Source organism: Canis lupus, chromosome 14 (assembly GCF_003254725.2).
Source record: "Canis lupus dingo isolate Sandy chromosome 14, ASM325472v2, whole genome shotgun sequence".
Classification (NCBI taxonomy): domain Eukaryota; kingdom Metazoa; phylum Chordata; class Mammalia; order Carnivora; family Canidae; genus Canis; species Canis lupus.
This window is the reverse complement of record NC_064256.1, coordinates 55,708,194-55,734,680: the sequence shown is the minus strand read 5'-3', so window position 1 is coordinate 55,734,680 and position 26,487 is coordinate 55,708,194. Positions and strand designations below refer to the sequence as shown.

General features: G+C 34.0%; 1 protein-coding gene across 1 annotated transcript in view; it reads right to left on the bottom strand.

Moving 5' to 3' along the window:
- Positions 1–2,071: 2,071 nt before the first annotated feature.
- CAPZA2 (capping actin protein of muscle Z-line subunit alpha 2) overlaps positions 2,072–26,487 on the bottom strand; it is a 60,653-nt gene continuing 36,237 nt past the window's right edge. The window contains exons 4-10 of the mRNA XM_025464749.3: positions 20,915–20,978; positions 16,436–16,642; positions 14,777–14,856; positions 10,981–11,059; positions 8,244–8,315; positions 4,192–4,254; positions 2,072–3,081 (exon numbers count right to left, since the gene is read on the bottom strand). Of these exons, the coding sequence (XP_025320534.1) occupies positions 2,941–3,081; positions 4,192–4,254; positions 8,244–8,315; positions 10,981–11,059; positions 14,777–14,856; positions 16,436–16,642; positions 20,915–20,978 (706 nt within the window). The 3' untranslated portion in view covers positions 2,072–2,940. The remainder of the gene's footprint in view (positions 3,082–4,191; positions 4,255–8,243; positions 8,316–10,980; positions 11,060–14,776; positions 14,857–16,435; positions 16,643–20,914; positions 20,979–26,487) is intronic.

Here is a 26,487-nt window from a genome sequence, read left to right as displayed (position 1 = left end):
GATGTTTCACAACACACATGCATTACAAAACACCTGTGTTACCTGCAGGCAAAATATGCCTTTATATTTTATACCCACTACCTGGCAAAGGCACAAAATGATTATCAGCATGAAGATCTTTTCAAAGGATCTTGCATCATTCCAAAGCTTTTGGTGTAATTAAGTAAAAAAATTATTTTAACCACAGAAAATGCCACCCAAAAGCAATGGAATGACCTCTAGTCATCTTTAATTAGTTTCCTAAGAATTTCACTTTTCAAGAACATTTTTAATGAACCAGGACTTCCAGAATACCTTTTTATATATGCTTCTGTTCTCATTTTAGTTTCTAAAATCCCAAATGAAGAAAAACCTCATGAGTATCTTTACCATATTATTTACTTAACTCATACAAATGTATTATAAATGTCGAGATGTAGTCTTGAAAAACAGCACTCATGTCAGAATACTTACTTCTACCGTAATTCTTGATTTCAGTACCCCATAGCGACCCCAGGCTTCACAGCTACTTGAACTCCTCTCCTCTCCTACCTCAGCCAGTCACTCCCTTGATCCTAATATCATTAGGAGTAAGTATAACTCCTCAAAATCTCAATTTTTAACACATCACCCTAACCACCACTCATTGCTTTCTAGTACGCTAACTCTAACCTATGTAATCTACTGATTGTGCCACACTTTCTCTGCTCCTCTCCTGGCCTCATTTCTCTCCCTTACCTAAGCTTACGTTCTTAGAGGTTATCGTTGCAACCTTGCCCCGTTCCCATGGTGAGTCAGCCTCTCTTGGCAAAACCACAACCTTGGTTCAACTCCTCTACTCTGTGCCTGCACCGTGCAGCTTTAACGTGCTTAACAGAGCGGACTCCCTTGGTGTCACGTTACATCATCACTAACCTTGAGTTGGACTTCATTTTGCCTGGCTACCAAACCCTGTGACCCAGGTCCATTCATTCCACTGTTTCTTCAGCCCAGAGGACCACTCTACCTCCTGTTTTCAGTATCTAACTGCTACATGGTATTTCCCCTTGAAATCGAAAACTGAGCTCCTGACCAACCCTTCTGCTGACCCTGAATTTCCCCCAATTTCTCAACCCCAAAATGTCTCTGGCATTCTTCATCTCATATTCTGCAACCAAACTTTCAGCAAATCTTTTTTATTTTACCTTTAACACATATCCAGAACTCACCACCTCTATAGACTATAGCTACCACCTCAGACCAGGTCAGCATTTGCTCTCAACTAGATTACTGCAGTAGCCTCCTAACTGTTCCCCTAATTTTACCCTTGCCTCTGTACTTCACCCTTAAATCATCACCTTAAAGACAAATGCATGTATTTTCAAGATCACATTCTAGGGCCATAAAACATCCAAAGTAACTGACCTGTAGGGGATAAAACCCACGATAGTCCAAATGATATGACTGAACAAGCCAATTAAAGATTTACCTAGTGTTCAGTTCAGAATCATGACTTTGGAAAATGCCTATTTAAAAAGGGAAGAGAAAATTAACATTGCTAATTCATTTTCTTCAGAAATCCCAATATGGCAAAACTAAGAGAAAACAATTTAACCAAACTCAAATTTCATATTAAGTTCTCAGTGTTTTCAAAGCCCAAGCCTGATTTTTAAAAAGAAATTAAATGACATGCTTTGAGAAAAGTTTTAAATTCTATACAATTCAAGCTAATGAAATATTTTATTGTACATAATAAAAGTGGTGTTTTTAAAAAAACACTTCCAGGCCCAGACATCTCCAAGAGTATGTGAGGAAGAGATTCCACTGGAGTATAGTAAGCAATACTCGATTGAATGAAACCATAAATCCACCCCACTCTCTATAGTAAATATTAACATTCACCACAGGTTTGAAATTCCTGTAGCATCAGTAAATGTATATTTTAAAATATTACAAACACGCTTATGATGCATAAGATGGAAAAATTTAGACTGTAATGCACACCATATGTACTCCCAGCTTCTCTAATTTACAACCAGTTAAGAATCACAATATCCAAAGAAAGTATTTTAAAATAGTATATGACTCACTGATAAGGGATATTCTACTCAAATAAATAGGAAAATTTCCATTTTAATGTCACATTGAATTTCAGTACTTTTCAATCCAAGAAAAGAAATAAACTGAGACATGGTCATGAGTTCAGGATTATATATATTACAATTTGCCTTGTTATAATACATTTGTGGCTTTATGATAAAAATAACTCAGGGACATATGGAGTTCAAGCTAATTTGCGTAACTGTCACAAGAAAAAAAGCATTAAATGCATTTCTGAAATAAGTATTTCCATTTAATTTCAGAATCTCAAAACAGCATTAGACCTTGGCCTCATTTAAAAAAAGTTTAGTTAAACACTAAGCTAGCTAAATAACCTTCTTCAAAGTTCAAACACAATTGATATAGAAAATGCTTTCCCTCTAATCTCAATCTTACATAAATGGAAGAGGTGAGGGGAAAAGGTAGACAATTTCTTTAGCAGCATATATGGCTAAATCCATCAACCACCTTAAACTAGAATGTCCATTATTAACCCCATTAAAAAGAACTGGGCAAATATCAAAAGTTGCCCACTTCGTAAACCAAAAGACAACAACTTTAGGGTTACGATAAGTAAAATATTTTTGAAACACTTCAAAAACTTTTAACATTAAACTAGAGGAATCATCTCTTAATTATAAGAAAGAAAGGTATAACAGAAAGTAAAAGACATTTAAACTAATTGTCCTCTTTGAACAAAAGAAATGAAAAATAACGGTTGATTAGCTAAGCTTTGTGCTCTAACCAAACTAATTAATTACAGTGATTTTAAATGGCAACAGCCCATCTGACTGGGTAGCTTGACAGTTCTGAATACTTTTTGCAATGATTTTTTTTTTAAACGCAAAAACATTAAAATGATCCGGTCATGCAATGTTCATCTTATGCATTCTGCATCTCTTTGCCAATCTTGTAGCTAAGGATCTTGTTCCAATCAATCTTCGTGCGTGTAACTGGCAACTGTCGACGTAAGGCTTTGAAAGTAGTGTCCGACATTGTCTGATAATTCTCACTGATGGCGGTCTATGAAAAATAGTAGTTAAAAGTTTAAGAAATAAAAGGAACAGATCAATTTATACAACACATAGATGTTTTAGAAAAACCTTTATTTAACCAGCTTATTTCACTGTTTTTAAAAAGTAAAAAAAAAAAAAAAAAAAAAAAAAAAGTAAAAAACCCCAATGTGGTTTTGGAAACTGTTTAAAAAGCAGCTAAAAGGGATGCCTGAGTAGCTCAGAGGTGGAGTATCTGCCATCCACTCAGGGCTTGATCCCGGAGTCCCGGGATCAAGTTCCACATTGGGCTCCCCACGGGGAGCCTCCTTCTCCCTCTGCCTGTGTCTCTCATGAATAAGTTAAAAAAAATCTTAAAAAAAACAAAACAAAACAAAAAAAAAACCAAGCAGCTAAGAGAGGGGCGCCTGGGTGGCTCAGTCAGTTAAGTGTCCAACTCCTATTCTTGGCTCAGGTTTGGATTTCATGGTCATGAGTTCAAGAATCATGTGCTATACTGACTTAGCCAGCCAGAACCTCCTAAAAGAAAAAAGCCTATAATTGTTTTGGATAATTTAATGAAATGAAATTGTAAATTGGATTTAATATTTGTGTGTTCTCATTTTGGATCTATTTTACTATTTCACTCAAAACAATTTTATATATTATTGTTTCCAAGAAGCAGAAATGTGGCGAATCCACAAATTAAATGTGTAAGTTCAAGAGTACGGTTTAAAAGCTGATAAAAAAAATGTAAAAAATAAGAGTATAAAGTGAAATAAGATCTGACCAGATTACACATAATCTAAATACTTTGGGAAATACTTCATAAATTAAAATTTCCAATCAAAAACAAAATAACCATTTAAAATCTTGGCATATTATGACCAATACTCAGATATTACTGTTGGCTAAAACTGAATTTTGGCCACATTTTTATAAGTTTGCCACTGAATTAAAAACAAGTAAACAAAAAAACCCAAAAAAGATTGTTTTATTATAGTGAAATAAATGAAAAAAATTCAGGCTCATAACTGAAATTCAGTGCCATTATTATAACTTCAGTTATAAACTTCAGTATTAAAACTTCAGTGCCATTATTTATAAGCAAATATAAATCATGTACTTTTGAAAAACATACCTGGTATTCATTTTCTGCAGCTTCTACAATCTTTATAAATTCTTTTGCTGTCTGCACCTCATTCTGAATGAAAAACAAAACAAAAAGTAACTATTTACTTTAAAACAACACCACTATTTAAGTTTCCCATTTGAGTATAAATGAGTGTTACTGTAGTTTCAGTTGTACAACAAACATAGTGATTTAACAAGTTTGCACACTATGCTATGCTCACAAGTGTAGCTACCATCTGTCACCATACAATGCTATTATAGTATCATTGACTATATTTCTTACTGTGTCTTTTATTCCCGTGACTTACTCATTCCATAACTAGAAACCTATTTTTCCATGACTCCTCACCATTTTGCCTTTCTCCCACTCCTGCTTCCTGTCAATCATCAGTTTGTTCTCTGTATTTATATCTGCTTTTTGTTTGTTTCCCCCCCTTATTTCACTTAGCATAAGTGAAATACAAATAGCACAATCTCATCCTTTTTATGGCTGTGTAATATTCCATTGTGTGTATGTATATAGAATTATAGATATACAACTGTGTGTATGTCTCCCACATCTTCCTTATCCATTCGTCTACTGGTGGATACTTAGATTGGTTCCATATCTTGTCTATTGAAATAATGTTGCAATAAACATTCCTAGATCTTTTCCAATTCATGTTTTCATCATCTTTGGGTAAATACCCAGCAGTGGAATTACTAAATCATATGGTATTTCTATTTTTAACTTTTTGAGGAACTTCCATACTGTTTTCCACAGTGGCCACCAGCTTGCATTCCCACCAACGCATGAGGGTTCCTTTTCTTCCACATCCTTGCCAACACTAAATATTTCTTCTTGTCTTTTTGATTTTAGCCATTCTGACAGGTGAAAGGTGATATGTCATTGTAGTATTGATTTACATTTCAGTCATGTTGAGTGATGTTGAGCATCTCTTCGTGTGTCTGTTGGCCATCTGTGTGTCTTTAAAAAAATGTCTATTCAGGTCCTCCACCCATTCTTAAAAACTTGTTTTTTGGGTGTTGAGTTGTCTACCTTTTTTTTTTTTTTTTTTTTTATGAGAGACCCAGAGAGAGAGGGAAAGACACAGGCAGAGAAGCAGTCTCCCCTGCAGAGAGTTTGATCCAAGACTCAATCCCAGGACCCTGAGATCACGACCTGACCCAAAGGCAGATGCTCAACCACTGAGCCACCTAGGTGCCAAGTTGTCTAAGTTCTTTATATATTTTGGATATTAACCCCTTATCAAATATATCATTTGCAAATATGTCCTTTCATTCAATAGGTTACCGTTTTTGTTCTGTTGATGGTTTCCTTCACTGTACCAAAACTTTTTATTTGATGTAATCCTAACAGTTTATTTTTGCTTTTTGTTTCCCTTGTCTTAGGAGACACACTTTGAAAAATGTTCCTAATCTCGTGGTCAAAAAAATTACTGCCTGTGTTCTTCTCTCTTCTAGGATTTTTATGGTTTCAGGTTTCACATTTAGGTCTTTAATACATTTTGAGTTTATTTTTGTGTACACCACTATTATTTTAAATAGGCATGTCAATATACGTGTGGTTAATGATTTACTATAATAAATAACACAAATGGAAAGTATGATAAAGAGAAAACACAAATAAGATCAGTTATTTTAAGTCCAAGAGAAACTAGGCACAAGTATTTTTAAAAGTCTACAGAATGAGCCTGGTTTCACTGTTTAAGGACAGCAAAGTCTTAATAATACATATTGATGAGAAACTCCACTATAACACTTAATAGGAATTTGATAATCTTTACAGTTATAAGAAGTTAGTCATAAATTTCTAATTAACTACTACTGTATCTAAGTATTATGAAATATGTACTGAATGGTATTTACCACCATAATGATACATTTCAAAAAACATTAGGAAAAGCTTATTTTAAAGCTTAAGGTGAATTTACCATAGTGTTTAAATATTTTCTGGAAAAACTTTAACATTCCAATATATGGGTTTCTTTGCTTTTTTTCCTAACAGTAAAAAAGTTAGAAATTTAGACTTTTTAATAAAAGTGTTGATGTAAAATTCTCTAATATCTTACTTTATATAATATATATTTACACATATGTATTTCCATTCCTATAACATGCATTTTTTTCTGTCCAAAAAACATTAAAAAAAAGAGAGAAAAGAAAACCCTGTAAAATAAAGTAAAAAATGCATTTCTAAAAAGCAGCACAAAGGGATCCCTGGGTGGCTCAGTGGTTTAGTGCCTGCCTTTGGCCCAGGGCGTGATCCAGGAGTCCCGGGATTGAGTCCCGCGTCAGGCTCCCGGCATGGAGCCTGTTTCTCCCTCTGCCTGTGTCTCTGCCTCTCTCTCGCTCTCTTTCTCTCTCATTAATAAATAAATATTAAAATAAAATAAAATAAAATAAAATAAAATAAAATAAAATAAAATAAATAAAATAAAATGGCAGCACAAAAAGTGTATCAGTCAAGTTTAATTACTATGACCACCTCTCACAACTCCACAGTCTATAATTTTGTAGACAACTGTCTTTTAGGAAGAACCTTTGCTCACTGTCAAACTAAAGAAGAGAGTACCAAGTACTCTGTAATGCAAATGTTACATGTATGCACATGATATAGAATAATACTAAACATAATGTCTCAGGGAAAACCAGACATTAGTTTCATTTACTGGCAAATTTTGCAAGTAGAGTACCATTTAGCAAAAAGGCAGAAATCATCTAAGTGCCAATGAAACTTTTTTTAAATATTAGCTCTCTTCTCTTCTCAGATAGCATTTTTATAAATGTTTCTTATACATTCACACGTTTCTTAACATTAAATCAAATGCTTTCTTAAACTAAAAATTAACTGTTCTTTATATTTGTAGGTTAGCTAATTTGTATATTAGCAGTTGATGTTTATAATATTTGGCACTTTTAGGTTTACAACACAAATGTGTATGGGAAAATGTAAAATGTGACATTATTAATATTACATTATTAATAATATCACTGGGGTAAAAAAATATCCCACAGAGAAATAGCTGCATGTGTAGTATAAAGAATGTGTGAGAGGACTATGTGGGAAAATAAAACCAAGTTCAAAGTTTGTTGAATTTGAAAGCTGAACTTCAGAAAAACTTCATTAAATTGTAATCCAAACAGAGGGAAAAAATACAACAGAGTTTAAAAATTAAGTACAGAACCACAGACCTAAATTTAGGAGCTAAAACTATAAAATTCTTAGAAAAAAACAATGGAGTAAATCTTCGTGACCTTAGGCAATGGTTTCTATTAATATACCAAAAGCACAAGTAACAACAACAAAAAAATAAACTGGACTAGGTCCAAACTAAAATCTCTTGTTCTGCAAATGATACAATCAAGAAAGTGAAATGACACATTGAATGGGAGGAAATACTTGCAAATCCTATATCTGATACAGGACTTATAACCAGAATATATAAGCAACAATTATAACTCATCAATAAAAACACAACCAATTAAGAAACAGATGAAGGATCTGAATACATTTTCCTGAAGAAGATATACAAATAACCAATAATACATGAAAAGATGCTCAACATCATTATCTATCAGGAAAATGTAAAGTAAAATCCCAGTAAGATAGCTCTTTGCACCAAATAGGATTCAATTAATATGAAATGTCCAGAATAAGCAAATCTATAGAATTAAAAAGTAAATTCATGGTTGCCTAGGGCTGAGGAGGGTTTTAGGAAAGAGCTGGTGGGGGAGAGGGATAGGGAATGACTGCTAATGGGTACAGGGTTTCTGGAAGACAAAAACATTCAAAATTAGATTGCACAATCTTATTAGCATACTAAAAAACATGTAATTTTATATTTTAAATGGGTGAATTGAATGGTATGTGAATTATGTCAATAAAGCTGTTTAAAAAAGTTACGTACAGATTTCTAGGTAACTTACCATCTTTAATCTATCTGAAAACACTTTAATCTGAAGCAGAAATATTACTAAAAATGTGAATTCCAAAACTGTTCTGGTTTTATAGAAGCATTAGGCTGTTGAAATTTTATTTTGAAATTAATTACTTACAGACACCGTTAGGGAATCTTGTATATCTTTATGACTCACTAACTGAACATTACCATCTTCATAATAATGAACCTATTAGAAAAAGAAATTACAGAAAAAACATTATAGGAATCATCAAGATCTTCATGGCTTCAACAATCACATCAGTGCAAAGTTTAGCTCGAAACCTAGACTTCTCTGATGAGCTCCTGACCTTTTTCAAACTCCAGCATAACTCTGCCTTCAGTCTATTGTAAGGAGACTAATTTGCAGTTCCTGTAATTATTCAGGCAAGCCCTCCACTGACCTGCCGGACATTTTTACCTAACAGATATTCTGATAATCTAAATAAACTCAAGATTTCCAAAGTTGAGCTCACCATATTCCCTCCCAAAGATCGCTCCTCTTTTGTGCATTTCCACCAACCATTTAATTCCTCAAATTCAGACATGAATTTATTCAACAAACATTAACTGAATGATTATAGGCTTGCTATTACAGAAAGTCCTAAGAATGCACAGCTTTTAAGAAAAGAGTCCCTGACCTTCGTTTTCTTCAATACAGTGAGCAGTATGTACAAAGTACAGAGAGAATCTCAACACGGAGAGTCTTGAAACTCTCTGAAATTTAAAAAAGGATTTCGGAAAAGAGGCAATAATACGTGGGTTTAGCAATATGAGTATGACAACAATTAGAACAGGGAAGGTAAGGCAAATGAGCTTAGAGAACAGTGTACTACAGAAAGGCTTGGAGGTTCTTTTTTTGTTTGTTTTTTTGTTTTGTTTTTTTTCTTAGGCTTGGAGGTTCTTATGGCTGGAATGTGTGTGAGACTAGGGAGGGAGAAGAGTGGCTGGAGAAATAGATAAAGACAAGTCAACAGTGGGCCTTGTGAGTCATGCAAATATGTCTGGATTATCGATAAGCAAGAGTGGTCTTTCTCTTTTTTTTTTTTTTTAAAGATTTTATTTATTCATGAGACAGAGAGAGAGAAAGAGAGAGAAAAAAGAGAGAGAGAGGCAGAGACACAGGCAGAGGGAGAAGCAGGCTCCATGCAGGTAGCCTGACGTGGGACTCGATCCCGGGTCTCCAGGATCAGGCCCTGGGCTGAAGGTGGTGCTAGACCACTGAGCCACCCGGGCTGCCCCAGTGAGAGTGGTCTTTTTTTTTTTTTTTTTTTTTTTTTTAAGATTTTATTTATTTATTCACGACAGACACAGAGAGAAAGAGAGAGGCAGAGACACAGGCAGAGGGAGAAGCAGGCTCCATGCAGGGAGCCCAACGCGGGACTCGATCCTGGGTCTCCAGGATCACACCCCAGGCCAAAGGCACCGCCAAACCGATGGGCCACTGGGGCTGCCCAAGAAAGTGGTCTTAAGTAAGAAAGTAACATATCCAGATTTAAATTCTTTAAAAATCATCTGTGATGATGGCAATGTCAAAAGTAGATTGGCGGATGGCAAAGAGTCTAGCACTTCAACAAAATTCCTCAAATTCAGGAACAATTACATGCTAGCCATCATGCTAAGTGATGAAGACAGAACTGTGAAACAGATAATCCCAGTTCTCAACAAGCTTTGGCTTAAAAGTGGCACCATTAAAAAAAAAAAAGCGGCACCATTTTAGAAATTATCCAGGTGAAAGCTACTGAGGCCTAACTGAAGGAAAAAATAATGTCAACAGTTAACGGTCATCATTGATCAAGCACTTCATGTCTGGCTCTGTTTTAACCATTTTGCCCATATCAACTAATCTTCAAACAATCATCTGAGCTTTCTATTGCTGTTTTCTTTTTTAGACTCATGAGCAAACAAGCAAAAGCAGCTTAAATTAAATGACTTCCTGTTGTCATACAACTAATAACAGAGCTGGGATTCAAATTCAGGCAGTCTGCTTTCAAAATCCATGCTTTTAGCCTCTATTTTCTAGCCCCTGGACTAGTCATACCAAGCCAATAGATAGTCATACCAAGACAAAAACAACAGGAGAAAGACAGTGGAATCAGATGATAGAGTAGCAGTATCTGATTCATCTTTATTCCTTTATGGCTTTTAGCACAATTCCTTTCATGAAAGTTAACAAATATATTGAATAAAAAAGGAAAAGGCTGACCAATTTTTTTCTGTCTTGGTTCACTTAACCTTGTTTAGTAATATTCATATTCAAATACTTGGTCTTAGTTATCAAATGTTCTTCTATATAAACATTTGAGTTTATATTAAATGAATCAGAGAATTAAATTATGGTGGGTTTCTTGAAATTTTATTTTGAAATTAATTACTTACAGACACTGGTTAGGGAAACCAAACACAAACTTAAAAGATATATATATACACACACACACACTATATATAATAATATATACATAGGATAAATACATATTAAACACATACATATATTAATATTACACCTCACCCAATTCCACCCAAATCAGGAGACAGAATAGCACAACTCAAACTCAGAGGATGCTTGGATGAACAAATTGTTTGAAGAGCAGACCAAATGGTAGCATCTAATTTTAGCTGTATTTTTAGAATCTGTAAGCTATCCTTGCATAGTTTTGACGACTAGGGAATGAACTGCAAGGTTATCTGAAAGATGAAATCAGCACTACTTGTTTTTCCCATTACTTCAAAACAAAGATCTAGAAAAGAAATGGTTATTGTGTACTAAGGAAAAATAAACTTACGAATTAGAATTAGTTGTTTCTCTGTTTAGAATCATCTAGAGATCAGTAAACAAAATTTCCTTTATTTCATACCTGAATTTTCAAGATGCCAACCACTTGAGTGGTTGAAGGAGTGATTGTAAACTTCCACTCTGACCTCCAACGACCATTCCTTAAAAATAAAAACAGCAGCTGTAAATAAGGTAGGGAAAATAATTTGAATAAATTTTAAGTTCTACATTTAAATTTAATGCTACAAGTATGAGACTGTGGAGAATGGATGCTGGATATTCACTTTTTAATCACTGAAATATTTAAAAGAATCAAAGCGTTAAGTTCAGTTATGAGCTACATTTAATCTTCATCCATATATGGTAAGAAAAGACATAGAATGGATGCAACTAAAGAATTCTAAAGCTAAGGCTTAAAACACAGTTCAAAACTAAATTATATAAGCTACTTTTGGAGAAAAGTTTTAAGCTACTTCTTCACAACTGACATACTGATGCTTTAAGAATTCTTAATTCTTAATTCTTTAATTAAGAATAAACTGGAGGTGCCTGGGTGGCTCAATAGGTTAAGCATTTGTCTTCAGCTCAGGTCATGATCCTAGAGTTCTGGGATTGAGTCCTGTATCGGGCTCCCTGTTCCTCGGGGAGCCTGCTTCTCCCTCTCCCCGCCACCCCCCCTGCGTGTGTGTGCTCGCTCTCTATCAAATAAATAAATAAAATTTTTTGAGAAGAATAAACTGAATAGGTGAAAAAAGAGTGGGAGATACAGGCTTCCAGTTATGGAATCAATAAGGGGATAAAAGGATAAAAGGAATACAGTTAAAAGTACTGTAATAATGTCATGTGGTAATAGATAACAGCTATACTTGTGGGAGAGCACAGCATAACTACAAATTAGGGAATCATATTGTACACATGAAACTAATGTAACATTGTGGGTCAAGTATACTTTGATTTAAAAAAAAGAAAAAACTGAACAAATATTTAGATTATCAGGGGCTTTGATAAATACAGTGAATGCAGTCTGACATCTACTGAATGATATAAAGTACCAAATAATTTTAAAAAGAGTGGTTAGTAATACATTTTAAAGGTTTTGATATCTGGAAAGAGAAAGGCTTTTTACAAGGAGTTTTAAGTGTCAGATTTTTTTTTTCTCTAACAGTTTTAGGATTAAATTTCCACATAAAAGGCACTTCCTTCTCTCACTTCTCAAAATGACTTTTTTTTTTTTTAAGATTTTATTTATTTATTCATGAGACAGAGAGAGAGAGAGAGAGAGAGAGAGAGAGGCAGAGACCCAGGCAGAGGGAGAAGCAGGCTCCATGCAGGGAGCCTGACATGGGAATCGATCCGTGGTCTCCAGGATCACGCCCTGGGCCAAAGGCAGCGCTAAACGGCTGCGGGGCTGCCCTCAAAATGACTTTTGGAATACAAATTAACATATATGCATGGTAGGAAATTGTGACATTAAAAACAAGCAACCAGTATGCTGTTACTCATTTTTGTCTCCCAGATAACGAATTTTATCCTTTAATGCTGTAATCACAAATGTGTATTTATTCAACAAACATTTATTAAACCTCCAATACTGCTAAACATCAAGAAACAGTAGAGACCAGGAAGAGAATGTCCTAGTGAAATCCTTTTTTAAAAGATTTCATTTATTTATTTATTTATTTATTCATTCATTCATTCGAGACAGAGAGAGAGAGAGAGAGAGAGGCAGAGACACAGGCAGAGGGAGAAGGAGGCTCCATGCAGGGTGCCCGAAATGGGACTCGATCCCGGGACTCCAGGATCACACCCTGGGCCAGAGGCAGGAGCTAAACCGCTGAGCCACCCAGGGATCCCCTAGTGAAATCTATTAAATGTCTATGACTAATATCTTTTGATTTTTATTCTATCTATATTTTAGGTTAACTAAAGTATATTTCTTAGTAGCAAAATATTTAGATTTTACTGAGATTAGTGTGATATGTGATGTCTAGCACTTTGTCATTTAGAATTTATCTTTTCTAAAAAATGGAAGTCACTTTTTAAACTTCCATGATATAATGTTCATTGTGGTAATACAGGAGAAAAATTCAGATATATGAAGCAAATTATTGAGAACTCAAGAACAAACATCTTCATTTTACATAAGCTAAAGCTCAAATAAGTTCTAGTTTTGAAAACTGATTAGTAAATTCACTATAGCATCTCCAATATATATTAAAGTAAAATTTAGTAACAAGAGTTTTCCTTTAGTTCAATCTCAACAAGATTGATTTTTATGATGCATATCTTGGCACAAATTGTATAAGGTAATAGTGATTTGGTTAAGATTTATTTCTTTACAATATTGGTAGGTTACTGCTATATGTTTTTATGCCTAAAATGGAGAAACTATACTTATAAGTCCATAAAAGTAACTCTGTACACCAGAATTTTTAGGGAACCGAAGCCTGTTATTAAGGCGTATGTTTACATACGGAATTGATTTTCCTTCAGTGATAATGGATCTGCATTCCTCCAAATGTTCTTGGTTAACCTTGTAACCTTGCATTTACTTCTAGGATGGTTAAATAGTGAAGCAATCTGGGGCCATGAACCAAATTAGTCCACCGGGGTTACTGATACCTCTTACTTTACCCTCAAGAGCACAACCAACCAACCTGGCTAACAAGTCAAATATTATGGCTATACTTATTCTGATGATCTTAGCATGTATTAACAAAAAAGGAAGATAAAGGTAAAGATTTCATTCAATTCTGATTTATAAAGTCTTGTAGAGCCTCAAAATTTTATAAAGATGTCTCGGAAATCATCTTGTCTAAAAATAGAAAGGCTCAACAACTTGTCAAAGGTCCAAAAAAAATAGGGAAAGTCAGTGCTTTGGGTGACTGGACTTTTTTTTTTTTTAAAGATTTTATTTATTCCCGAGAGACATACAGAGAGAGAGAGAGAGAGAGAGAGCAAGAGAGAGAGAGGCAGAGACATAGGCAGAGGGAGAAGCACGCTCCACACAGGGAGCCTGATGTGGGACTCAATCCCAGGTCTCCAGGATCACGCCCTGGGCTGAAGGCGGTGCTAAACCACTGAGCCACCTGGGCTACCTACTGACTGGACTTTTATAAGGAATAATCAACGAATTTGATTAAAAAATTATAATTTAATTAAAATGAAATTATGATTGTAATCTGCCTCACTGTATAAAACATGCCATGTACATTGGCAACCAAGCACAAAGCAATCAACATGAAAACATCTACTTCAGAAGCCCCAAAGCTTACCAGAAAAATCATCGTTCTTTCCTTCATAATACCTCTGTCCTCCTCTCCCATATAAGTCTCATTCAGGAACAATCTCTTCTCAGAATCAGCATATAGGCCTGCCAACTGGTCTGCTCGCAGGCACAAATGTTCCCTTAGGATGCTGCTTGCAAGTCTCTAAAAACACTCGATGCAATCCCACGCTCTTATTTGCTGAGTGTCAATGGATTTACCACTACCTTTGTTTATTTTTCGAAAGATTTTATGTATGTAGGTATGTATGTATTTGAGAGAGAGGAGGAGCAGAGGGAGAGGGACAAGTAGACTCTGTGCTGAACACAGAGCCCAATGTGGTGCTCAATCCCACAACCCTGAGATCACGACCTGAGCCAAAATCAAGAGTCAGATGATCAACTGAGCCACCCAGGAGCCCCTTACTGCTACCTTTAAATAATTATGCTGATTGTGGAGCAAATATCTTGCTCATGTCAAAAGGCTAAAGTTTTATGTTTAGGTTGCATTTAGTTAATTATACACAAAGGTATATTGGGTCCAACCAATAAAGCAAGGGCTACAAAGGATATGAATGTCAAAATTCCCCAGAAGCACAAAATTTTAACTTACCAAAAGTTTTTTGCTTGGAACTGATGGCTCTCTATGCATGCAATAATGGTTTGCTGTCCATCTATTTTTTTACCATATACCTTTAATGGCAAAGAAAATAAAAAGGGTGAATTCAGGACCATAGAATATTCAACTTTAAACATCTGTAAAAAAAATTGTATGGCACTTTGGTAGGAACATATAAAAGAAAAATGAGACAGTTTATTTTAAACACATAGATACTAATCTGGTTGTTTCCACACAAACAAAAACTGGACCCACATTGTGATTATCATCTTTGTTTCCTTCACAATTTTAGGGGCTGTCATTTCTTTAGTCATTTTACAAAGTGCTGGGACAGAGGTGAGAAAATTAATTTACTTATAACTGAGAAAGGTCATTAAGAGAATGCCTGTGCTGGTATGATGATGTTATTTCATCTCTTGTTTACTGCTTTATAAGTGATAGATCATTTGTATCTTTCAATCCTCCAAATCCAACAAATAAGGACTCTCTAATACAACCTATTTATTCTTGAGTTATTCTTCCAAAATAATCCTAATCAACAAGGTTATAATTCAAAGAATTTGTAAAGTACTTGAGTTTATGCTGCAATTTTTCCTCAAATAATTACTGAGAGCTAGATACTTAAGGAGATTATATGAAATTTTGTCCTAACCAGAAAACTGAGAGTGAAATGGGATGCTAACAGTAATATTATGTTGGGACAGCAACTAAAAACTAGCATATACGGTAACCGCGGTTCTAGAGGTAGGCAGACAGAGGTCAGATCCAGAAGGCTGTGAAAGCCATGTTCAGAAGCCTGGACTCTATCCTAAACGTAATGGAAAAATCTTTGAATGATTTCCAGCATGGGACTTTCATGATGTGATCGGTTATTTCAAAAGATCACTGTGGCTATGGAGAAGATCACAGAAACACAAACAAACTGGAGGATGGAGGTAGGGCTGAAAAGCCTGCGTGGGTACAATCTTATGAAAAAAAGGAAAAGAAAAGCACTCCAAATTTCTACCATATTTCATCCTGCAAATATAAAAATAGATTAAACCTATGAAAGAATCACATTAAAAAAGAGACTTGGTTATTATAAAACTGACAAGGACAGGATTCCACTTCCAAATAATTTAATTTGCTCTAAGATCTTGTAACTTAATGAAAGGAAGCTTTTTTTTTTTTAAGATTTATTCATTCATTCATTCATGAGAGACACAGAGAGAGACAGACACACAGGCAGAGGGAGAAGCAGGCTTCATGCAGGGAGCCCGACGTGGGACTCGATCCTGGGACTCCAGGATCATGCCATGGGCTGAAGGCAGGCGCTAAACCACTGAGCCACCCAGGCGTCCCTTGATCTAAGCTTACTGAGATGAGTTATGGACATGAGAATAAAGAATCTTATATTATTATGCTGTAATCAATATATGACAACTCCTACTTGGATTTAATTCAAGGTACAACCATTTTCCCATTTTGTGCAATCATAATATATTTATTATTTAGAGTTTTTTGAAAAAAAAAAACATTCTTAGAAATAAAAGAAAAAAGAAAAAAAATGGTGAGTTAAAAAATGTCAGTTTTGTAAATTACAGCTTTCAAGAAATCATAAAAACAGTCATATTTACATAAGACAAAAGAAAAATATGCATATTGATGACTTACAGTGCAGACCCCATTTGGATAATGTTCTTTTACATAGGCTCGCAGAGCAGTTTCTACTGAAGTTCTCCATGATTCAACTGCATTTTCTGCTTCATATGGTCTTGGATCAGTTGCTTCCTTTCTTAAGTGATCAAATTTGAAACAGATTCTGTTTTTGGGATCCAAAAACTTTCCATTTCCTAAGTCGCCATGTTCTGTTATCAATACCTTCAATGATGTGATGAATTTTGGAAAAAAAAAAAGTATTTAAAATAGCATTTAAGTACTGACATATATTAATATACATTCATTTAAATTTTGCCCTTAACATTGTAAAATAATTCTACTCTAAGAAATTGTCTTAACTATATGGCACAACTATAATAATTCAAATGAGGCTATTGTTACTTAGCTTAGATCAGTGGATCTAATTTTCTCCCACTATAACTTCTGGCTACCTGATGAAAAGAATGCATCTTCTAATATGTGGCTGGAGTTTTTTTGTTGTTTTGTTTTATTTTTTTTTATTTATTTTTTATTTTTTATTTTATTATTTTTTTTATGATAGTTACAGAGAGAGAGGGAGGCAGAGACACAGACAGAGGGAGAAGCAGGCTCCATGCACCGGGAGCCCGACGTGGGATTCGATCCCGGGTCTCCGGGATCACGCCCTGGGCCAAAGGCAGGCGCCAAACCGCTGCGCCACCCAGGGATCCCTGTTGTTTTAAAACTATAAACAGTTTACTATTTCTGTTACCAGTTTCCAGTTCTCAAAACTAAGGAACTGGTAACAACTTTCAATGAGAATGGCTACAAGAATAGCTTTAATCCAAAGACAATACTCTTCAGTGTGTCCTATATTGTTCCTAGGCCCATAAGAATAGCTTTAATCCAAAGACAATACTCTTCAGTGTGTCCTATATTGTTCCTAGGCCCATACTTTCCATTTACTGTGAAGTGTCTGCTTGTTTCTATAATCTATTCACTGACAGTTGTCTTCAACTGACTTCCAAAGTTTTAAACAGGTAACTTACTTATTTATGTACATTTAAGTTGTACATGCATAAACTTGATACTTTGCGCTTTATTTTAAAATTTCCCTCTTGTTCTTCCCTTGCAACTCTCCCAATCTTTCACTCCTTACCTATGTTAGGACTTCCTCATCCCTCTGATAAAATCATGTACACACAGCATATAGCCTTCTAAATTTTTTTCAGCCATATAATCCCACACAGATAAATAAAAACTTATCTGTGTATACATACACACACATTCAGGGTTTTGGGGGTCACTTGTACAAGAATGGAATGAACATGCACACGCACACATATTTTTCTGCATCTGTTTTTTTTCAATATCAACACCTTATAGAAATCCTTCAAAGTCAGCTGGTAAACCTCTCATCATTCTTTCTAATGGCTGTATAATGTCCCATAATGTGGATATAACTTAATTTATTCTGCCATTCTGCTACTGATGGACCTCTCTTTTATTTCCAGGCTGTTTTCTTTTTTGGGGGGATGAACGGGTACCTTAAAAATGTAAAAAATAAGTACTTTTGTACATATATTTTAACATGCTAATGTTTTTATTTCCATTAGATGCTTCCATTTTTCTTAAATATATTCCCAGTAGTGGGAACAGTAGATAAAGGGTCTGTTTTTAATTTTTAATACATTTCCAAAAGATGGCTATGACAATCCACATTTTTATGAACAGTGTATAAGATATGCTTCCCTTCATATTACAATCAATAGGCATATGATTCTTTTTTTCAATCTGATGGGTATAAAATATCTCATTACTTTAATTACATTTCTCTGACTACTGACTGATCTAAATATTGCTTTGTGTGTGGGCCATTTGCTCTTCTGTGAGCAAATATTCTTTAATATTTTTCATCTGAGATTTTTTGTTTTCATATTAATTTATAAGTATTTTGTTTAAGGTATCTTTTTCATTTTATGGTTAACTATTATGTAGCAAAATGTCCATCTTTTCTCTTACAGTTTCTGGGTTTCCAGGCTTATTTAAGATAGTCTTCCCTGTTCTAATATTGTCTCATGTAGACTCTTTCCTCTTAAACTTTTAGTCGTTTTACAAATTTTAATCCTCCTAAAATTTATTTCTGTATATTGTATGAGATAGAGGTTCAATTTAATCTTAACAGAAACCAGTTATGCCAATCTTTTATTATTTGTGTATCTAAATTATAATCTTGTCACACATAAAAATTTACATATATTTTGGGACTAAATTCTGGTTCTATATGCTGCAGCACAGATATATTTGTGTACTTTATACAATAACATCCTGATTTGACTTTAAATTGGTTGTAAAGCATCTTCTAGCTATCTAGTTAAGGAATTCTTTCTTACTCATTCTTTTTGTTCTTACATTTTTTTTTCAAGCAGGAATTTTTTTGCATAAACTTCATGAACATTCTTAAAAATATATTTTATTTATTTATTCATGAGAAACAGAGAGAGAGAGAGGCAGAGACACAGGCAGAGCAAGAAGCAGGCTCCATGCAAGGAGCCCGACATGGGACTCAATCCCACCCTGGACTGAAGGTGGTGCTAAACTGCTGAGCCACCCAGACTGCCCAAACTTCATGAACGTTTTGACCAATTAAGAAAACTATCAGGATTCTAATCAAATTGCATTAAATTCATATTTTAATTTTTTAATAATTTAACTTCCTATTTTCAGAATGGAATGTGGTATTGCCTTTCCATTGTTCATATCCTGTTTTATGTTTTAAGAAGACAATCACCTTCTCTTCACAATCCTTTGCCTTTCTTGTTCAGGTAATTCCTAGGTTAATGCAGAGTTTAACCAATTAAAATGGAATTCCTACCCCTCCAACCATTTCCAGCGTAAAGTACTTATTTGGTGCAATGGAGGACATCTAATGAGTTTTGTATACTTACCTTAAATTCAGCCATCTCACAAAATTGTTTTAAGTCTACTAGTTTCTTTTGGTTAGCATTCTTATATAAATGCTGTTACCAAGAGTTTTCTTTTCTAAAGCTTTAAAAGTTCTCATTCTCTTGTCTTATTTGCTATACCTCCATTATGTTAGATAATAATAAGAGGACAAACCTGGCAAATTTTCTATTTTAACTATAATTATTTTAGTGTTTGTTTGTAGTCTATGATATTTACTGTGACTTTACTGTGATTTACAGTCTACTTAAGAGGTCTTCCTTCTTCTATCCCTAGGTTACTTAGGAATTTTGTAATGAGGACTAGCTGCTTGATTACACTATTGATGCATGATAATGTTTTCTCTTTGTTGGTTAATAGATAAGATCAATATATTGCCTTACATGGAACCACTCATGCATTCCTATAATAAAATCTATTTAGTCTCGATTTGTCATTCTTTTGATAAATTCCAGAATTCCATCTGTTAATATCTAAAGTTTTTAAGTCTATGGTCATAAGTGAGATTACAGTTTGCTTTTTGTTTTATCTTTATTAGGTTTAAGTACTAATATTATGCCAGGTTCATAAATGAGTTTGGGAGTTATCCAACATTTAAAAAAATACATTCCCTGAACCCAGCAAATATTCTTTTAGGAATGTATTTTAAGAAAATAATGGTCAATACTGTGCTCAGAGGTACAAAGATTTACAATACAGCTTTGTTTACAATTAAAGACAAAAAAAATCTCCCAAAAAAAATAAATTTAAGAGATTAATAAAATGAAACACTATATAGCTTTATACGTGTAGGTGTGTGTATACATACACACAGCATGTCTATATATGTAAACTTGTTTTCTCTGCAGTTACGAGTCATCTGTCTAGGCTCTCTTTTCCCCCTGTAAATACAAGACTACATATTATATAATGAATAATGCCAAATGCAAGCTTTGACATAACTGGTCATTAAGAATTGTTAAAATTCTTTCATGTTCTACCTACCAGTTCCTTCTTCATATTGTTTTATGAAAGTTGTGCTTCGCACAATCACTGTTTGATTATTAGTATCTCTAAACCAGAAAAAACAAAAACAAAAACAAAAACCAAACTAATGATCTTTGGTGGCTTTTCTTAACTTAGCAATTCTAACTTTCACTTTGGAAAGAAAAGATTTAATAATTACTAAATGCTAAGTTACTCACATGAAGAACTGTAGAATTCCAGAGCAACCAAAATATGATATAAATCTTACTAATATATATTCTAGATTTTGGATTAATATAGGATTGATTTTTTTTCCTATAAAAAACAAGAAAGTAGATTTAAAGCAATTATTTTCTAAACTCTTAAAAGAGTTACATTTGAATACTTCTAAAAGGGACTTTCTGCTAACAGTATTATTGGTCTCCACAAAAAACCCCCAAATTTTCAATTATTTTGTCCATAAGTGGCTATCTTTAAAATGAACACTTTATCTTTAAACATACCACCTCATAGTTCTTGCAGAATATATTAACCATTATAAATGCAACACAGAAAAGTCAGATCCCGTGTTTATATGAAACATACCTGATCTTCATAACCTTCAATTTTTACTGGAGTAAACTGGTCCAAGTTATACTGTGCAAATGCACTATAAAAGAGAAAGGCCAATTATTTAAAGTTACAAAACTCAACACTCTTAAAATAGTACGAACAATTCACTTGTCAATAAATCTCCTGCACTACACATGGCAAGTTAAATATTACGACTCTCCATTACAGATCTCTTATTAACTATAAATATTATATAGATATGGCTATTTTTTAAACTGATGAATGATATGCAGCCTTCAATGTTTAGCAAAAGAAAATTAAAACAGTAAATATAGTTTGTCTTTTCACTCAATACCTTGAAAGTAAAAGGTTAGCCATCTAACAAGATACGTATCTAATTATTCAAGTATGTATTTAGCATACAACACACCAGGAATCAGAGTAGTTATTATGAGAGATACAAGAGCAATCCGACAGATCCTATGATCAGAGGACTTACAGTTGGGTAGGAGAGATAACAGATAAGCACAATCATAACACAAAGTAGAAAGTATTGTAAGACAATGAGCAATAAAGAAAGCATCAAGGAAAATATACATTTTTAAAAATTATATTCCACTAAGGCAAGGCTATATGCAAAGATATATGTAAGAAGAGTTTTAGAGGTGACTTCATTAGAAATTTGACACTAAGAAATGGCCTTGAAATAATGAGTAGGCAAAAACTAGAGGGATGGGAAGAAAAGAATATTTCAATTAGAGGGACCAGGATAAACTAAACACATGGGAAGACAGGTTAGATCCACATCATAGCACCAAGCTCAATGCCCGACACATAGCACGTGCTCAATTGTATTTACTAAATTAAAGTGAAAAGCCCTGACTGATAGAATTATTATTTCATTTGGGAGGCAAAACAGAATCACTGAAGCTTTCTGAGAAAGAAGAACCTAAGTACCTTTAAAGAAGATTAATTTGGCTGCAGTGTGTATGACAAGTGGACAGTGGAGCAACTAGAGCCACAAAAAAAGCAGTTAGGTGGTTATTAGGCAAATGTCCATGTTAGAACTGCTGAAGAGTCTGAACTAAGAAATGGTGACAAAATGGATTCAACAATAAATCCTCTCTCTACTTTCATATAAGTATAATATATGGTAATATAAGGTAATACTACATTACCTAATTATGTAATACACTTATAGGAAAGATTCTCATAGTACAGAAAATTACCTGAAAAATATGTAAGGACCATATTATATTTTTATTAAATCTAAAACCTGGGTATTTTTTTCTCCACTTAACAGAAAAGATATTGAGTATTTTAAAATTTAGAAATACATCTGTCAACCTAATCTACTTGGAAGATTTTCTGGATAGCAAGACATCCACTGAATTTTCAGGTTATTAGCTACTGAGTATCCTCTACAAAGGAATGTTCGGATAAGCAAAGCCATTACTGATAAATTAACAGCAGACTAACAAATGTAAAAAGTACTTTGAGATTAAAAATAAAAATAGTATTCTAGATCGAGAAAGTAGGATTCATTTTCCAGTCAAAGATATATGTAAATAATAAATGTAGATAGTAATTTGGTCCTAGGCCTTTTACTACCCAGAATATCAAACCTCATCGATCTATCACTTGGGAATGAGGGAAGAACAGGAAATCTGAAAAGTGACAATGAGTATGAAAATAGGTAAAATGTTATCTTAAATGCTCAAAGCACGTTAAATAGGTGATAGTTACATGGTACAATGGAAAAGATACTAACCTAGCAGTGAGAATATAAAATACCTAGGTTTTGTCCAAACCCCATTATCAGCTAGCATGTGGCCCACTTACCTTATCTATAAAAAGAGGGCTTTGGATTAGCTGACTTCTAAAGTCCCTTCAGTTCAGAAATTTACTCTATCCACCTACTCATCATCTACTCACCCATCCCCCCACCCATGCAAATATCTAGGTGTTCAGCCCTCTCACTAGACACAATGAAAACAGTGATTTCTCTGCCCTATACAGTTCTATGGCCCAATCATCCTCTTCTAAATACCTGCTCCTGTATTTAGATTTTTACACTCATTACTATTAGTCATGCAACAGTCACAGACTCTACTTTTCACCAGGTGTCTCCCTCAGTTTAGCCATATTATTTCCCTATTTACTATTCAAACCCTGTTCATCATTTAAATTCAGCTCAAAACCACTTCTAAATAGAAATTAAGAATTTCTCCCTTTGGGCTCCAAAGGCTTTTGATATGTCTGTATTATAATAATACTTTATTTCATTTGGCCTGATACCGAACATATCTAACTCCCCACTAGAAAATCCCTAAGAGACTTATTTTATCATCACAGTGAGGTCTGGCAATCACATGTCAGTTGAATAAAAGGCTCTTTCTGGGTATTTAGAAGACTTGAGAATACCGACTCTTTAGTATGTCTACTCTTACATACTATGAAACATATCTAATTTGTGCCTTTATATCCCATTAAAACCACTCTTAAGGGGCACCTGGGTGGCTGGCTCAGTGGTTGAGCGTCTCCTTTTGGTTCTGGTCGTGATCCCCAGGTACTGGGATTGAGTCCTGCATTACGCTCCCTGTAGGGAGTCTGCTTCTATCTCTGCCTATGTCTCTGCCTCTCTTTCTGTGTCTTTCATGAATAAATAATGAAAAAATCTTTAAAAAAATAATAAAATAAAACCACTCTTAAGAATAATACCCATGTTTTTTCCCCCTTATAGAAAGATAGGAAGAGGGGGACAATAAGATTTAAAAAGCTAAAGGACAGGGAAAAACAGAAAGAAACAAAGAAAGAATTACATATATGTAAGAAAGAGAAGTACCTGTACAAAAGAAATTCAATATCCAAGATGACAACTTAAGAAATGAGACTATGGCAATGTACTTACTCTGGTGAAACTGCCACTAGGACACATTCTAAATGTTTTCAACACACTTTGCAAACTAGCGTTATGGGGTTTTGGACAGCCTCGATTATAGGCAATGAATCTTCTTAGAGGGTGAAACCAGATTTGGAGATATTTTAAAAGTAATTCAGAACCAAGTCTAGTGAACAGTGAGTATGATACTATTTTTGCCTGAAAATTATTTCATGGAGAGGATACTGTGAACCAGAGTAATATAGTTCTAAAGTCAATCACAGATACCCTCAGATGTTTACAAAATGAATTCAAATGAATAGTTTTGAGAAATTTGGAAAGAATACTACTAAAGTCAACAAAAAAATTAATATTTTCTCTAAGTGTTCATCTGGTTAGCAATCACTTACTGATAGTATAACTACATGCAAGACAGTTTGAACTTTCTACTTAAGATTTTGGTGGGGGTTTTTTGGTATCATACAATAAACATCTTGTTTTATCATTACCTACTGATTTCTTCAGACTCATTTCCTTAGAATATCAGAGTTTCAGGCATTTTAATGTATATACCTCCTGAAATGTGGACAATTGTCCCCATAAAGTGTTTTATAATAAAAGAGAAATGTGCTCACATTCTGATTCTTTTTTACAACAAATCCAATTTATTTAATTTAAATGTAAAAACCATCATCAGATAAGTACTTCTTTGGACAAATAAAATTTCAATACTTTCATCATTTTTGAGTCAATTATATGGCTATTTCATACCATTAAATAATTATGAATATTTCTTTGACCTTCATTAAACTTTATTTTGAGGAAAAGTTCTTATTCTTTCAACAAGTCAAGTTTCTCATTTTCTTGAGTAAAAACAAAATACCCCCTCCCCCAAAAGCACTAATTCTTGCATCTACATGAAGCAATCCATACATTTATTTACCACAGAGAACTCGGAGGAAAAGTACTCTGAAAGCACTGGTGTTAGAAGTTATAAATGCTCTACATCTTCTTTACTTCTGTAAGATTTTCTCAACATGCCATATGCTATTATAAGGAAAATTAATTTTACTTGAATATACAAATAATTTTTTAAAATTTACTCATGAGAGACACATGATGAGAGAGAGAGAGAGAGAGAGAGAGAGAGAGAGAGAAGCAGAGGCATAGGCAGAAGGAGAAGCAGGCTCCTTGCAGGGAGCCTGACATAGGACTGGATCCCAGATCCTGGAATCACGCCCTGAGCCAAAGGTAGATGCTCAACCGGAGCCACCCAGGTGTCCCAAATACACAAATAATGCAAATAAAGTTTAAAGAACTTAGGAATAAGTAGCCATTCACTTAGAAGCTTATCATTAAAGTCAAAGATATAAATTGATTTCTATACAGCACTTTAATAATTAACAGGAGTGGAAGCACCCCAAATGTCCACTGACAGATGAATAAACAAAATGTGATACATATATACTCAGTATTAAAAAGGAATAAAAAAATAAAAAAAAATAAAAAAAAATAAAAAAATAAAAAGGAATAAAATTCGGACACATGCCACAACATGAATGAACACAAAAGACACTATGCTTAGTAGAATAAACCAGTCACAAAATGACAAATAACGTATGATTCCACTTCTATGCAACACCTAGTGAGGTCAAATTCATAGAGACAAAAAACAGAATGGTAGTTGCCAGGGGCAGAGGGAAGGGGAGAATGAGAAATTATTGCTTAATGGATATGGAGTTTTAGTTTGGGAAAATAAAAAAAGTTCTGGAGATGGATGGTGGTGATAGTTACACAATGTGAATGACTTAATGCCAAAGACGTGTATTCTTAAAATGGTTAAATTTTATATTAAGTACATTTTCTCCCAATAAAAATAATAGGGTGAAACAGATAAAGAGGATTAAGAATACACTTATTGTGATGAGCACTGAGTAATGTATAAATCGCTGAATCACTACATTGTACACCTGAAATTAATATAATACTATATGTTAATTATATTGGAATTAAAAAACAAAGAGATCTATAAATAAAAGTTGCTATTAAAAGATAACAGGAATTTAAATCAGAAGCAAAATGAGATATGCCTAGAGGTCTGTTGAACCTCTAACTTCATTAGGGTTAACTATAAAGGACAGATATGATAAAGCCTTTAAACATTATAAAAACAGAATAAGAACAAATTTCCCCCGGTTCAAGAATTCATATATTTGGTAGAATATTAGGGTGAGAAAAGGTGCCCAGACAGATACTAAACACTCTTTGCAAGGTACCTAAAAATCTCCAATGAGTAATGGAACTGGTTAGCCTAACATAGGAGTCCCCACCTTACTTTTGGAGGTGGGAATAGAGAATTAATTATTTCTCCAAAATCCTAAGACAGTTGTGGCAAGTCCTGATTGTGGTCACTGGTCCAAAGACGTACGAGGACTGCCTATTTTTTTGGATCACTCACAAATCCAGTAAATATTTATTTATTTAATATATGTCAGATATTGTATTAGGTATTGATGAATGAATAAAATGAACTCCTAATCCTAAAAAATCTATTAGGGTCAAACACAGAACAAAAAGTAAAACCTGCATTAAAAAGCAATCACAATTTCAAAAATCAAAGTTTCCAGATAATTTTATCCAACCCTGCAATGCCAAAATCTCGTGCTGAGTTTATAAGCCACTGCCAAATACTCAATAGATAATTTCAGGTTATAATTGTGTCCCT